At 57.0% G+C, this 11291-nt stretch overlaps 1 protein-coding gene across 1 annotated transcript; it reads right to left on the bottom strand.

Moving 5' to 3' along the window:
- Positions 1–3330: 3330 nt before the first annotated feature.
- Positions 3331–10426, bottom strand: LOC122219310 (tripartite motif-containing protein 10-like). The gene is made up of 7 exons (XM_042937482.1): positions 9742–10426; positions 8374–8469; positions 7616–7846; positions 7076–7098; positions 6692–6807; positions 5022–5054; positions 3331–4681 (listed from the first exon to the last, which is right to left on the bottom strand). The coding sequence occupies exons 1-7, from the start codon at positions 10168–10170 to the stop codon at positions 4164–4166; spliced, it is 1446 nt and encodes a 481-aa protein (XP_042793416.1). The 5' UTR covers positions 10171–10426; the 3' UTR covers positions 3331–4163.
- Positions 10427–11291: the final 865 nt, after the last annotated feature.

Here is an 11291-nt window from a genome sequence, read left to right as displayed (position 1 = left end):
CCGGATTCTGTCACTTCTCTCACTGATTTATGTCCTAAATTCAACCTCCTTTGTAAACATAGGTCTGTCTGCAAGCTCTGCCTTCTTCTGTTTTCTGTGTGATCTTGTCCCAGTACCATACAGCATTACCACCACGGTTTTGTGGGTCTTCTGTGCCTTTGGTAACCGATCTAAAAAGGGTTACGAAAAGCATGTTTCCAGAGCCCTCAGCGACACCCCCACCTTCTCCTTCTCCTTTAATTCTTAAAGGCCTATGTCGATATCAGCACCAGATTTCTTCATTTTTGTTTATCAAAAACCTGGAAGCAAACTTTTTTAGGAACAGAAACCATTGAGTATGTCCCAAGCTTCAGGGACACAGGGACCCAACGAGATGCTGATTTAAGATTCAGACAGAGGCTGAGCCTCCTCAGGCTGTGGGTCTGTGTCCCACAGAGGCCGTGGTGTACCATCGCCAGGACCAGGGCGGCAGGGGGTACCTGGCACCAGAGGCTGCACAACTGCTAAGTCAGTCCCGCAAGACTGGCTTCCCTGGGGTGAAGAGTCTCGGGAATCAGCACATGGCATTTAGGTGTTGGGAGAATAACACCCTGAGTCAAGGGGAAAATGTTCTGTTACTATGTTCTCTTTGTGTAGTAAACACTTTACAAAATTACCCACTGCTTTTTCACACCGTCCTCCCCTCAGTGAGCTCTGCTCCCTTCACCCCACTGTCCTCCACTCAGTGAGCTCTGGTCCTCTCACCCCACCATCTTCCCTTCAGTGAGCTCTGGTCCTCTCACCCCAAGCTTGGCGCCTCTAGGACTCTCTGGTTTTGGGCAGAATTTTATTCTTCCTCATCCCGGGCTCAGGGCCCCCATACCTGCCCCCTCCAGCAACCTGTCTCTCTGGGGCTGACACACAGGTGTGCACATCTCTCTAGAAGTGGTTCCACCATAGGAACCTGAAGCTAGGAAAAGTTATGGCGGAACATCATTGGCTAAGGGCGCAGGAAGAGGAGAGACTGTCTGCAGGTCCGGTGAAGTTCGTGGAGTCTGGGGAAGGGCCCCCTCCAAGCATCAGTAGCGGGGGGTCTGGCTCCCTGTTCTGGCCCCTGTGTGTCTCTGGAGCAGCCTGGTGTGTGTGATGGGAGGGGTGCTGTCCTGGGGCTTGCTGGCTGTGAGACTTGGGTCACATCATGCCCTCTGACCCTCATGTGGTGTCTAAGCATTTAAGGTAAACCTCTCTGACTCTTGCATGGCATGGAGTGGGGGCAGGGAGTAGGGGACCTGGGGCAGGGGCCTGAGAAGGCTCTGGTGTGGATGTTCGGAAAAGAGAGGGGACAGTGACTTGGCAGGAAGCTGTAGGAGTCAGAGGAACAGGAGACCTGGAACCAGGGAACAGGACGTTAGCCAAGAGCAGCCCTGCAGGTGACGCTGAGAACACCTGCATCATGGTTAGGACTAATGTCACACAGAATTGTCCACAAATATCCCACCAGGGCTGGGAAGAGGCTGGAGGCCTCAGGGTCTCACTCCCCCTGCAGGTGACTGCCCGGCTCTCTGTCCTCTGCTGGCCCGACCAGCAGAGGCACGGCCAGGCCAGCCTGTGGGGTGAGGGATGATAATTCATTGCTCATCAGGTTCTCCTGGAAATTCAAAGTGGGACCATGATGAACATGTCACTCAGCACCAGAGGAGCCGTAGCGGGAGAAAGCAGAGCACGCAGCCACGTGTTGGGGCAAGTGTGGGGACACGTCCTGCTGAGTGGCCCCAGGGTCGCCCTGTCTCTGGGCCTCGTGTCCTGTTCTAGCAGTTCCAGACACACAAATGCAGTGTTGGGTGGTGGCCCTGAGCGTGGACGCGGAGCCACATCACCTGAGCCCTAGTGTGCGCCATGGGATGTGCCTGCTTGCCCTTAGCCACCTGCTCGTCGGGGACGGTTGTCAGCCGACCCTGCAGGGTTGTGGTGAGAGTCAGCATATAAAATACTCAATGTGGTGACAGGCCAGAGGGAGGGCTGCGTGTGTCTGCTATTATTATTATTATTAGCAGTTTAAAATCTCTAGTCCTTGCTCTGAGGCCTGGTTTTGTGCTCCCAGCGCCCCGGCCGTACCTTCCCATGAGGCCTGGGGTGGCAAATCCCATTTTCCTGATCTGCATGTCTGTTTTCCTAGTATTCTGAACTAACTTGAGAGAGCCTCCATTCTTGGTCGTGGAGTGGAGTGTAAGTTGTGAAAACTCAGGTGCAGACCTGTGGGGTCCTGAAGGAGGTGATGCGGAGCATCAGCCCTTCAAGGGGGGACCCCGAGAGCAGATCTGTGACTAGCAGAGCACGGAGCTTCACCGAGTCACCGTGTTTCAGGATCTACCCTCTTCCCCTGCACGGACACCACCCTCCAGGTCAGGTAAGCGTCACCAGCAGGGGTGAGGGGCGGATCGGCGGCGTGAGCGTTTTCACGCACGAGTGGTTGTGTTTCTCAGCATGAGAAATACGTCCTGTCGTCCTGAGTCCCAGTCGTCGTGCGGACTGTGGCCGCACCGACGCGCTCACTGGGACCCACCGCACCTGTCTCGGAACAAGGCGGTGCCGTGTAGGGGTTAAGACCCGTTAGTCAGACGTGGATTACGGCCCTGGGAGCACCACCTCTGCTGCACACACAGCCCAAACTCACCAGGCCTCGGCTTCCTTCCCTTGAAGACGGGACACGAAGGGGATGCGCCTTGTGGAGTGGCCAAGGTTAGGGGGCGTGACGCGTGTCAGGCCCCCCGCAGGTGCGGACCCCGCTAACACCGGTAAAAATAAACAGAAAAACACAATCCGCTTTCTGGTGGAACCCCGGGAGTTGGGGTTTTGGATGTGTATTATCATCATACAGAGACTTGTTATGTGTCCGTTGTTTTGAATATACAACACTTTATATGAAACACTATGAATGCGCCCGGAGGGAGCCATCAGTCCCCCCGCAGTTCCAGCTCCCGGTGCCCTCGCCTCTTCCACCTGCCGACCTGGGCGCCAGTGAGGAGGTGGCCCAACATTTAGTTGGTGTGGAAGCAGAGCAAACACAGCTAACACTAAGAGGTTGTGGTGAGGGCTATGTCCAGGCAGAAAGGAAGACAGTGACCAAAATGCGTGAAGGCAATGCTTTTATTGCACACAGGAGTTAACATTCCACCCGGGGCGACTGAAGTCCTCCTCCACACTCTAGTGCTCGTGCCCGTCCCAGGTCCGCACCGGACGGCATCCCCCGTACCACGCGGCCCCACGCGGCCTGGTCTCTCCTGGCGTCCTGCACGTGCCCTTCCCTGAGCTGGCTCCCTCCTCTCCCCCTGATGCCTGGAGCTGCGTGAACTCTGGTGCAGTTTACCCAGCACCCCGCCCCCCCACCTGCTATTCTGCACCCCTGCATCTTGGCTCCACAGCTAAGCCTCACCCCTGCCCACCCTTTCCAGGCCCCAGGTGGCGATCAGCAGAGTGGAGTAAGATTCTCTGCAGGGGAATGTAGGGTCCGTGGGTTATGGCCTCGCCTCCCAGCAAGGCCCACACCTTGGTCTCAGGCGAAAGAGCCCCCCCCCCGGCGGAGGGAGGCCTCAGTGGCGTCAGGGTCTCACAAGGACCGCGGCCCAATATGGCCCGGGCCACCAGTCAGCCATCCCTCCTTCCCCCTCTGAACACACTCATCTCTCAGAGCCGTCCTTTCCAGAAAGCCCTCCCGGGGGGCCAGGCCCCATCCTCTGAGCTCCCCAACCGCCAGGGCGGCCCATCCCCAGCCTCTATCACTCCCTTGTCCTCTGTCTGGTGTGTGAGTTTCTTCAGATACTGAAGTTTTTCCTTTTCCTTTTCAGACCGCCAGGGGTTGCCATCCTGCCTGGTTCATGGTCAGCACACACTAAATGATTCTGGAGGGTGCGAGGGAATGAACCCGATGTTTTTGGGAGAAGACGTGACGTAGGCCTGTGCCCCGCCTGCGATCACACAGCCGGTTGGTCTCAGGCTGGGGTAGAGCTCCAGACCTGGGACTCGCCAGGGTCCGCCCCCCGCATGCGCTGGCCTCTGCTGGGGGTCCCACAGAGAGGTGGGTCAGCAGACTGCAGGGCACTCCCCTGGTCCTTGCAAAGTCCTCAGCCGACACATTTCTGTTCCCCCTGGTGAGCCTGGACTTGGAGGAGGGCGGCCGTGCCCTCTCAGGAACTCAGGGAGAAGCTGGAGCCTCGGCCCCAGAGCCCGAAGAAGGGGAGGACCTTCTGGGTGAAGGAGGCAGTGAAGGTGTAGATGGGCTGCTGGCTGACAGCGTTGGCGAAGCTCACCCAGCCCACCTCGTAGTCCAGGGACACCCGCACCTGCCGGGGCTGCTCCTCCAGGGCCAGCCGCGTGGGGAAGGAGCCCAGAGCAGAGACGAAGCCCCAGGCCAGCCTCACGGCCCACACGCCCTCCTCGGGCCGCTGCCTCAGCTCCCCCTTCCGCCGCACATCCTCACGGGCCACACCCACCGTGCAGCTGCCCCCGTGGGCCAGGTCCAGCTTTACCAGCCACGTGTGCCGCCCCCCCGTGAAGCCACCGCGGGCCAGGACGCAGGTGGCCCGGTCGAAACGCTCCGGGTTGTCCGGCGAGCTCTGCCATTTGTAGGAGAACTGAGCCCGCTGGTGGTCCTCAGACAGCAGGAGCTTCGGGTGCGAGGTCTGGGGGTCCAGAGAGAGGCACGCTGCGGGGAAAGCCCGGAGGGACAGAGATGGCCGCTCACTCAGCACCTCCAGAGGAGACCTGAAAGCCCTCCCTCCCACCTGCTGGAGTCACTGTGCACATCAGGCACAGCAGTGTGTGTGTCACCGGGCCACTTGTTAATTGTAGAACCAGATCAGAGTCCCCTCATCCGGGAAGCCTTCCCTGATACACCTTGTCCCAGTCCCAAATAACCTTTCTCCGCCCCCCCCCCCCCACGTGTGGGCAGGGGACTCTGGCCGTGCCCAGCGTAGAGCCCTGCAAAATTTTCCGTTTCGATTTCAGATTCCCCATGCCCTCCCGTTCCGACACCCGCTGCTCACCTGGCTCATAGTCCAACTCGAAGCAGAGTTTCTCTGTAGAGAGGACACGAAACAGGATGAGATTCCCTTAGTCTCACAAAACCACAGAACATTTCACAAAGAGGAAACTGAGCCCCAGAGAGAGAAGGGACAAAGGTTGAGTGGTTCAAAACCTGGCCTCAGATCCCTGCAGCGCTTGCCAAAGCCTGACTGCGACTCGGACGGCCGAGGACATGGGCTCCTAGCAGGATCCCAGGGTGAGGTCGTGGGTCACCGCCCTTGCCCTGGGTGGACCTCACTGAGCTCAGGACGTGTGAGGTGCTCCGGAAACGTCTACTCCAAGAGCAGATAAGGGGTTAATTTATTTCTTGTTTTCCTTGTAAATGATTTCTGGAATAGGCAACGGCCAGCCTTTGATTAGGGTAAAATGCTCTTCATTGCCAGCCCTCTGGGCGGACTTGTAGGATGGACTGAGTGCAGGCCTCTTCCGGGCGGGCCATTCAGAGACCAGGGGCAGCGTTCCTGAGGTCCTGTGGGTGTGGGCTGAGAGCCACAGGCCTGACCCGCTTCTGAGCATTCACACCTTTTCTCGTCACCACAACCTTTCTGGGGTCTCCCACCCGTGTGCCCGGCCGTGTGGGAGGAAGGGGAGGGAGACAGGTCAGCCACGCAGGGCAGAGAGACATAGTGCTGCTGGTTATTAACGAACAGCGTTCAGCATCAAAACCTTATGCAGAGGAGCCTGCATGGCTCAGTCAGCTGAGCCTCTGACGCTCATGGTTTGTGAGATCGAGACCCACGTCGGGCTCGGAGCTGACATCTTGGAGCCCGCTTGGGATTCTCTCTCCCTCTCTCTCTGCCCCTCCCCCGCTTGCTCTCTCCCTGTCTCTCTCTCAAAATAAATACATAAACTTTATATAAGAAAAACTTATGCAGGGCACCTGGGTGGCTCAGTCGGTTAAGTGTCCGACTTCGGCTCAGGTCATGACCTTGCAGCTGGTGACTTCAAGCCCCACGTCAGGCTCTGTGCTGGTAGCTGGGAGCCTGGAGCCTGCTTTGGATTCTGTGTCTCCCTTTCCCTCTGCCCCTCCCCCACTAGTGTTCTGTCTTCCTCTCTCTCAAAAATAAACATCAAGAAAAATTAAAAAAAAACTTATCATGCATTACAAATGCCTCTTTTTTAAAGTATTGAGAATGACAGGTTTTGTTAACCATTATTTTTTATAGTGGTTAATGCCAATAGATCAGATTTATTTAATTATTTTTCAGATCAGTTAAATCTTTTCAGAAATCTTCATCTTCATTATCTCCTCTCATTGTCACGTTATCCTGACAAGCATATTTTATTTTTAATTTTTTAACGTTTATTTATTATCGAGAGACCGAGAGAGACAGAGCATGAGCAGGAGAGGGGCAGAGAGGGGGAGACACAGACTCTGAAGCAGGCTCCAGGCTCTGAGCTGTCAGCACAGAGCCCCACGCGGGGCTCAAACTCACGGACCGTGAGATCATGACCTGAGCCGAAGTCGGACGCTTAACCGACTGAGCCGCCCAGGTGCCGCTGACGAGCATATTTTATAAAGATGTGCGGATAAGACAGGAGAGGGGTATAAGCCTTGCCAGACATCACTCGAGCATGGGGCAGGGCACACGGAGGGCATTCCCAGCCCAGGCTTCACAGGTCCTCTTACCCAGAAACAGCTTCACCTCCCTCTGCAGTGGGACGGCCTGCTGCGGGAAGTCCCGAATCCTCTGGCCCAGCTCGGGGGACACAGCCTCTGGTCTCCGGCACTTCCTGGTCTCACATCTAGGGGCACACGAAGGTCGGGATTTGGGAATCGTCCCCCATGGCAATGTCCCCAGACTCAGCCAGCTGCCTGACGACCAGGCGTGAAGGTGCAGTTCCCATGGGCAGAGCTTCTTCCTCTGGGATGGACCCCACTACCTACTCTCGGCAGCTGCGTGTGGACATGTATTTGAGGGCTTTCGCCCCTGACGTGAGGGTGCCGTGTGCAGACATGGGGTGAAGCGTGCTTGTGCGCAAGCGGGAGTGGGGAGGGCAGCCCACGACTCACCTGAGCAGAGTACTTCTGATGTCCTGCGAGAAAGAGGGGAGAGATCAGTCCCCACTTCCTTATACCCAGAAAGACAAATACCGTGTTCCCCGGTAGGCAAAGGGCCCCCGATCCCAGAGTCACAGAGCTTTAGGGTTTACAAGGCATCAGGATCCCAGACACCAAGCCCTGTATCTTATGGATCCATGCAGTTAAGCGACCTGGCTGCCGGCTGGAGGTGCTTTCTCAGCACCCCCAGCAGGGAGCCGCGTGTCTTCCCTCCTGTGTGCGGAAGTGAAATGCACCGGGAAGAACTTCCGGACCGGTGGGGGTGACATGGCACAGGATGCCCTGGAAAGAGCTCCTGGTACCTGCAAAGCACTCGATGCTTAGTGCCACGTCCAGCCGCACTTTCCTGTTGGACCCTCACAAACCACCCGAGAGGTCGGCACGAACAGAGCTTTCCCTGCCGATGGGCAGTGGGATGAACAGTCAAAGGCCTGTGAGGGAGGGGGTGCAGGTGCAGGGGTTCAGGGGCGAGCACGTGGGACCAGGCCTTACCGTCAGGAGCCCTCGCGCTGGCCTCTCATTCTTCTCCTCCAGTTCTGAGATCAGGCTGCCAAAGCGGCACATCTCCTCACTGACCAGCACGTCGAACTCCTCCCGTTGCCTCAAGATGTCCGCATCCAGCGCCTCCAGCTGGGCCAGGAGGATGCTTTGCTGTTCCTCCAGGAACTGGCTCAGATACGCAAACTCGAAAATCACTTTCTGCCTCTTGGTGGCCACCTGCGACTGAAGGGGCAGGAGGAGAGGCCAGGGGGGTCATTTCTCTTCCTTCTTTCCCTTCCTCAGCTTTCTTTTCCTTCCTTGGTTCACTGCCTTCTCCCTCTGGCCCAGGTTCATGCCCTCCGGGGTTTGGTGGAAAATCAGAGCCCCAACCCTCAGGTCCCTAGACAGTACGGCATCCCTCCCGCGGCTGCACTGATCCCCCAGCATGGCTGTGGCCCCGTCCGCCGGGGCTTCTACGTGCACACGTGGCTGAGGGGAGGTGATGAGGAGGTGATGGGGGCGCCCAATCCCCTGCCCTTCACAACGCGCACCCTATGCACGGCACTGAGCTCATTATACACACAGTCTCATTCGGTTCTATGGCAATTCCATGAGGTCATGACGACTTTAATCTCACAGGAAGATAAATTCGGGACAGAGATTTGCACGAGGGAGTCAGGGTTCACACGTAGAGTGACTTGGAAGCCCTCCGTGCCAGGCCACCTGGGTCCGGACGGAGGAGAGGGGTCTGGGAAGGGACACGGACCTACCAGCAGGACTTGGGTCCTCTGGTTTTCTCTTGCCTGGATTCTTTGAATCTCTTCTCTCTCTTTTCTTAGACACTCAAGACACTTCTGTATCTGCTCCTGGAGAGAAAGAGCATGAACCATTTACGACGGAAACATCGACTTGTAAAGAGGGGTCATCCCATCCAACCCCCTGCCTCCAGTAATGAAGCAGCCTGAGGGAAGTCATCCAACCCCCTGCCTCCAGGGGTTGGTGGCCTGAGGGGTCTTTTTCTTCTTGCTTCGCTTTCCAAGAATTGTGATCGAAGCTGTCCTCTTCACGTGTGCCAGCACCCTCTGTGCCTTGGTTTCCCCCCCCCCCCCCCGAGCCTTCCTGTCTTCAGGATAAGCACCCCGACTTTTCTCGTCTTTGGTAAGCTGTCTGTGGGACTGTCCTGAGCTCGACAAGTCCTTCTTTGAAAGTATTCCCACTTTTGGGGCGCCTGGGTGGCGCAGTCGGTTAAGCGTCCGACTTCAGCCAGGTCACGATCTCGCGGTCCGTGAGTTCGAGCCCCGCGTCAGGCTCTGGGCTGATGGCTCGGAACCTGGAGCCTGTTTCCGATTCTGTGTCTCCTTCTCTCTCTGCCCCTCCCCCGTTCATGCTCTGTCTCTCTCTGTCCCAAAAATAAATAAAAAACGTTGAAAAAAAAAATTAAAAAAAAAAAAAAAAAAAAAAAAGAAAGTATTCCCACTTTCTCCCTGATCTTGAGGAAACGAATTCAAACAACTTTTTCTTGTGAATACAGTCAATTTCCTGCGTATGATTCCGGAAGGGAGAGGAAACTCGGCTGATGTGAAAATAGTCCGTAATTGTTTCAAACATTGCTTGCTCTAGAACAGAGTTAGGTAGAGGTACACACACGTAGGTGTACGTTCGGAAGTACAGTTGGGACCCTCACCGTCCAATGCGTGCAGACACCCACGTTTGCTGAAACACAGTGTGTGAGTGACTCAGAGGTGCTCAGATTTAATGAAAGATAAAGCTGCACCCCACATAGACGTTTACCCAACCTGCGTGCAAACATTCATTTACTCACAGACATGACCACTCCCACAGTACACTTACACACTCAGTCAGCCGCCCCCCCCTTCCCACGCGCATTGGTGAACACGCAAACACTCCTGCCTGTTCCGTACTGTTTGGGCCTCATTCCCTCACATACAAACCCTGTGTCCTGAGGCCCTGTGTGCAGACACACACTCTCACGTCATGGCCACTCCGTCGCTCAGTGCACGTTCACCGAGCCACATGTCGGCCGTGAGTGAACGACTCAGAACGTGCGGACGCACAAACACGGACCCTGCACCCGGAGCTGCCTGCATGCTGACAGAGTGGGGGAGACAGACTCCTACCCGGTAGGGCCCGGCTGCGTCCTCCAGGAAGCGCACGGTGTGGGCCCGGTGCGCCCAGGCCTCGCGGCACAGCACGCACAGCTGTGTCTCATCATCCTCGCAGAAGAAGTAGATCTTCTCCCCGTGCTCCTTGCACACGTCCTCCTCGTCCAGGCCCGGCGTGGGCGCCAGCCTGAGGCGCTCGATGTTGTCCACCACGCTGGCCAGCTGCCAGTTGGGCCGCAAGCCCGCCGGGCGGAAGGGCTGCTTGCAGAGCGGGCAGGCGAGGGACTCCTCTGGCTCCGGGCCCGGGACCTCACAGTAGAGGGTCAGGCAGCTGCGGCAGAAGTTGTGGCCGCAGTCGATGGTGACCGGCTCCCTGAGGGTGCCTTGGCAGATGGGGCAGCTGACCTCATCCACCAGACTGCTCACAGAGGCGGCCGAGGCCATGGTGCTGCTGTGCCCACTCGCTCCTCAAGGTCGCCCTCTCTGCTTGGCTGGGGAAGCGGTCAGGACACACGGGCACATCTCACACACGCACGGGCACCCTCATGGTCACCTGCACACACACGTGCCCAGAGGCAAGGCATCCGCCTACACGCCCGGGGTCTTCTGTCCCTGTCCCAAAGCCACAGATGCGACGGTCCGAGACAGACGGACAAGCAGCAGAGGAGAGGGGGGACGAAGAGCCCGCAGCTCCAGAGGTGACCCCAGTTACTCTCTGGGCTGGTGTCCGCAGCCTGGGGCTCAGCGTTCCCTCCTGTTCATCCACACGCACGTCAGTGCTGCTATCTCGGCCGCCCACACTTGACAGATAGGTCCCTCCTTTGGGGGTGGGAGGGAGACTGAGTCAGAGAGCAGAGATGCCAGCCCAGCCCCTGCAACGTGGCCAGCTGTGCCCAGGGAGATTACAGGTATCAGCGGGCCCAGGGCAAGCAGTGGGCAGGCAGGGGGTGTCGGGACCCAGATAAGGCGGTGCTCAGGGGAACACAGCCCAGACGGCTTCCCCAGTGATGCCCCCAGCGGCCTGCCACAGGCTTCCAAGGAGGCTGCACCAAACCCCCCGTGGGGGAGACAGAGAAAAAGAGCAGCAGCCAGCACTCATTTATGGTGACTGCACACCCCACACTCCTACCCCCCAGCCCTATGACTGTCAGCATGGAGCTTGGGCAAAGCTGGGTTATTCTTGCCCAAGGCAGCAGGAGGAAGGTGGACGGCCGTAATATGCACTCAGAGCTGTGTGTCCCGCATAGAAATACAGCGTGAGCCACAGATGCAAGCAAACTTCCTTAGTAGCCATATTCTAAAAAGTGAAATTAATTTTAATGTTTTGTTAACCCCAAATACTATCATTTCAACATGTGATTGGTCTAAAGATAAGAAATGAGAGATTTTGTGCTCTTTCTAACTGGTGCTAAGTCTTTGAAATCGGGGTGTATTTTACACTGTGGCACATCTCAGCTGGTACTGGCCACACTTCCAGGCCCGGCCATCGCAGGGGACTGAGGGCTGCACCCTCCAGAGGGGGAAGGGGTGAACAGTCCGTGTGACAATGGGAGTTTTCTTTGGTT

The sequence above is a fragment of the Panthera leo genome, chromosome B2 (assembly GCF_018350215.1).
Source record: "Panthera leo isolate Ple1 chromosome B2, P.leo_Ple1_pat1.1, whole genome shotgun sequence".
Classification (NCBI taxonomy): Eukaryota; Metazoa; Chordata; class Mammalia; order Carnivora; family Felidae; genus Panthera; species Panthera leo.
The sequence above is the reverse complement of the archived record's forward strand: the minus strand, read 5'-3'. Positions and strand labels throughout refer to the sequence as shown.

Bases quoted from the DNA above. Each gene is read 5' to 3' on its own strand.
- LOC122219310 (XM_042937482.1), bottom strand. From the start codon at position 10,170: ATGGCCTCGGCCGCCTCTGTGAGCAGTCTGGTGGATGAGGTCAGCTGC. The intron at 7,099-7,615 runs GTAAGGCCTGGT...TCTTTCTCGCAG, and splicing joins CAGCGCGAGGGCTCCTGACG to GACATCAGAAGTACTCTGCT. The intron at 4,682-5,021 runs GTGAGCAGCGGG...CTTTCCCCGCAG, and splicing joins CGAGTTGGACTATGAGCCAG to CGTGCCTCTCTCTGGACCCC.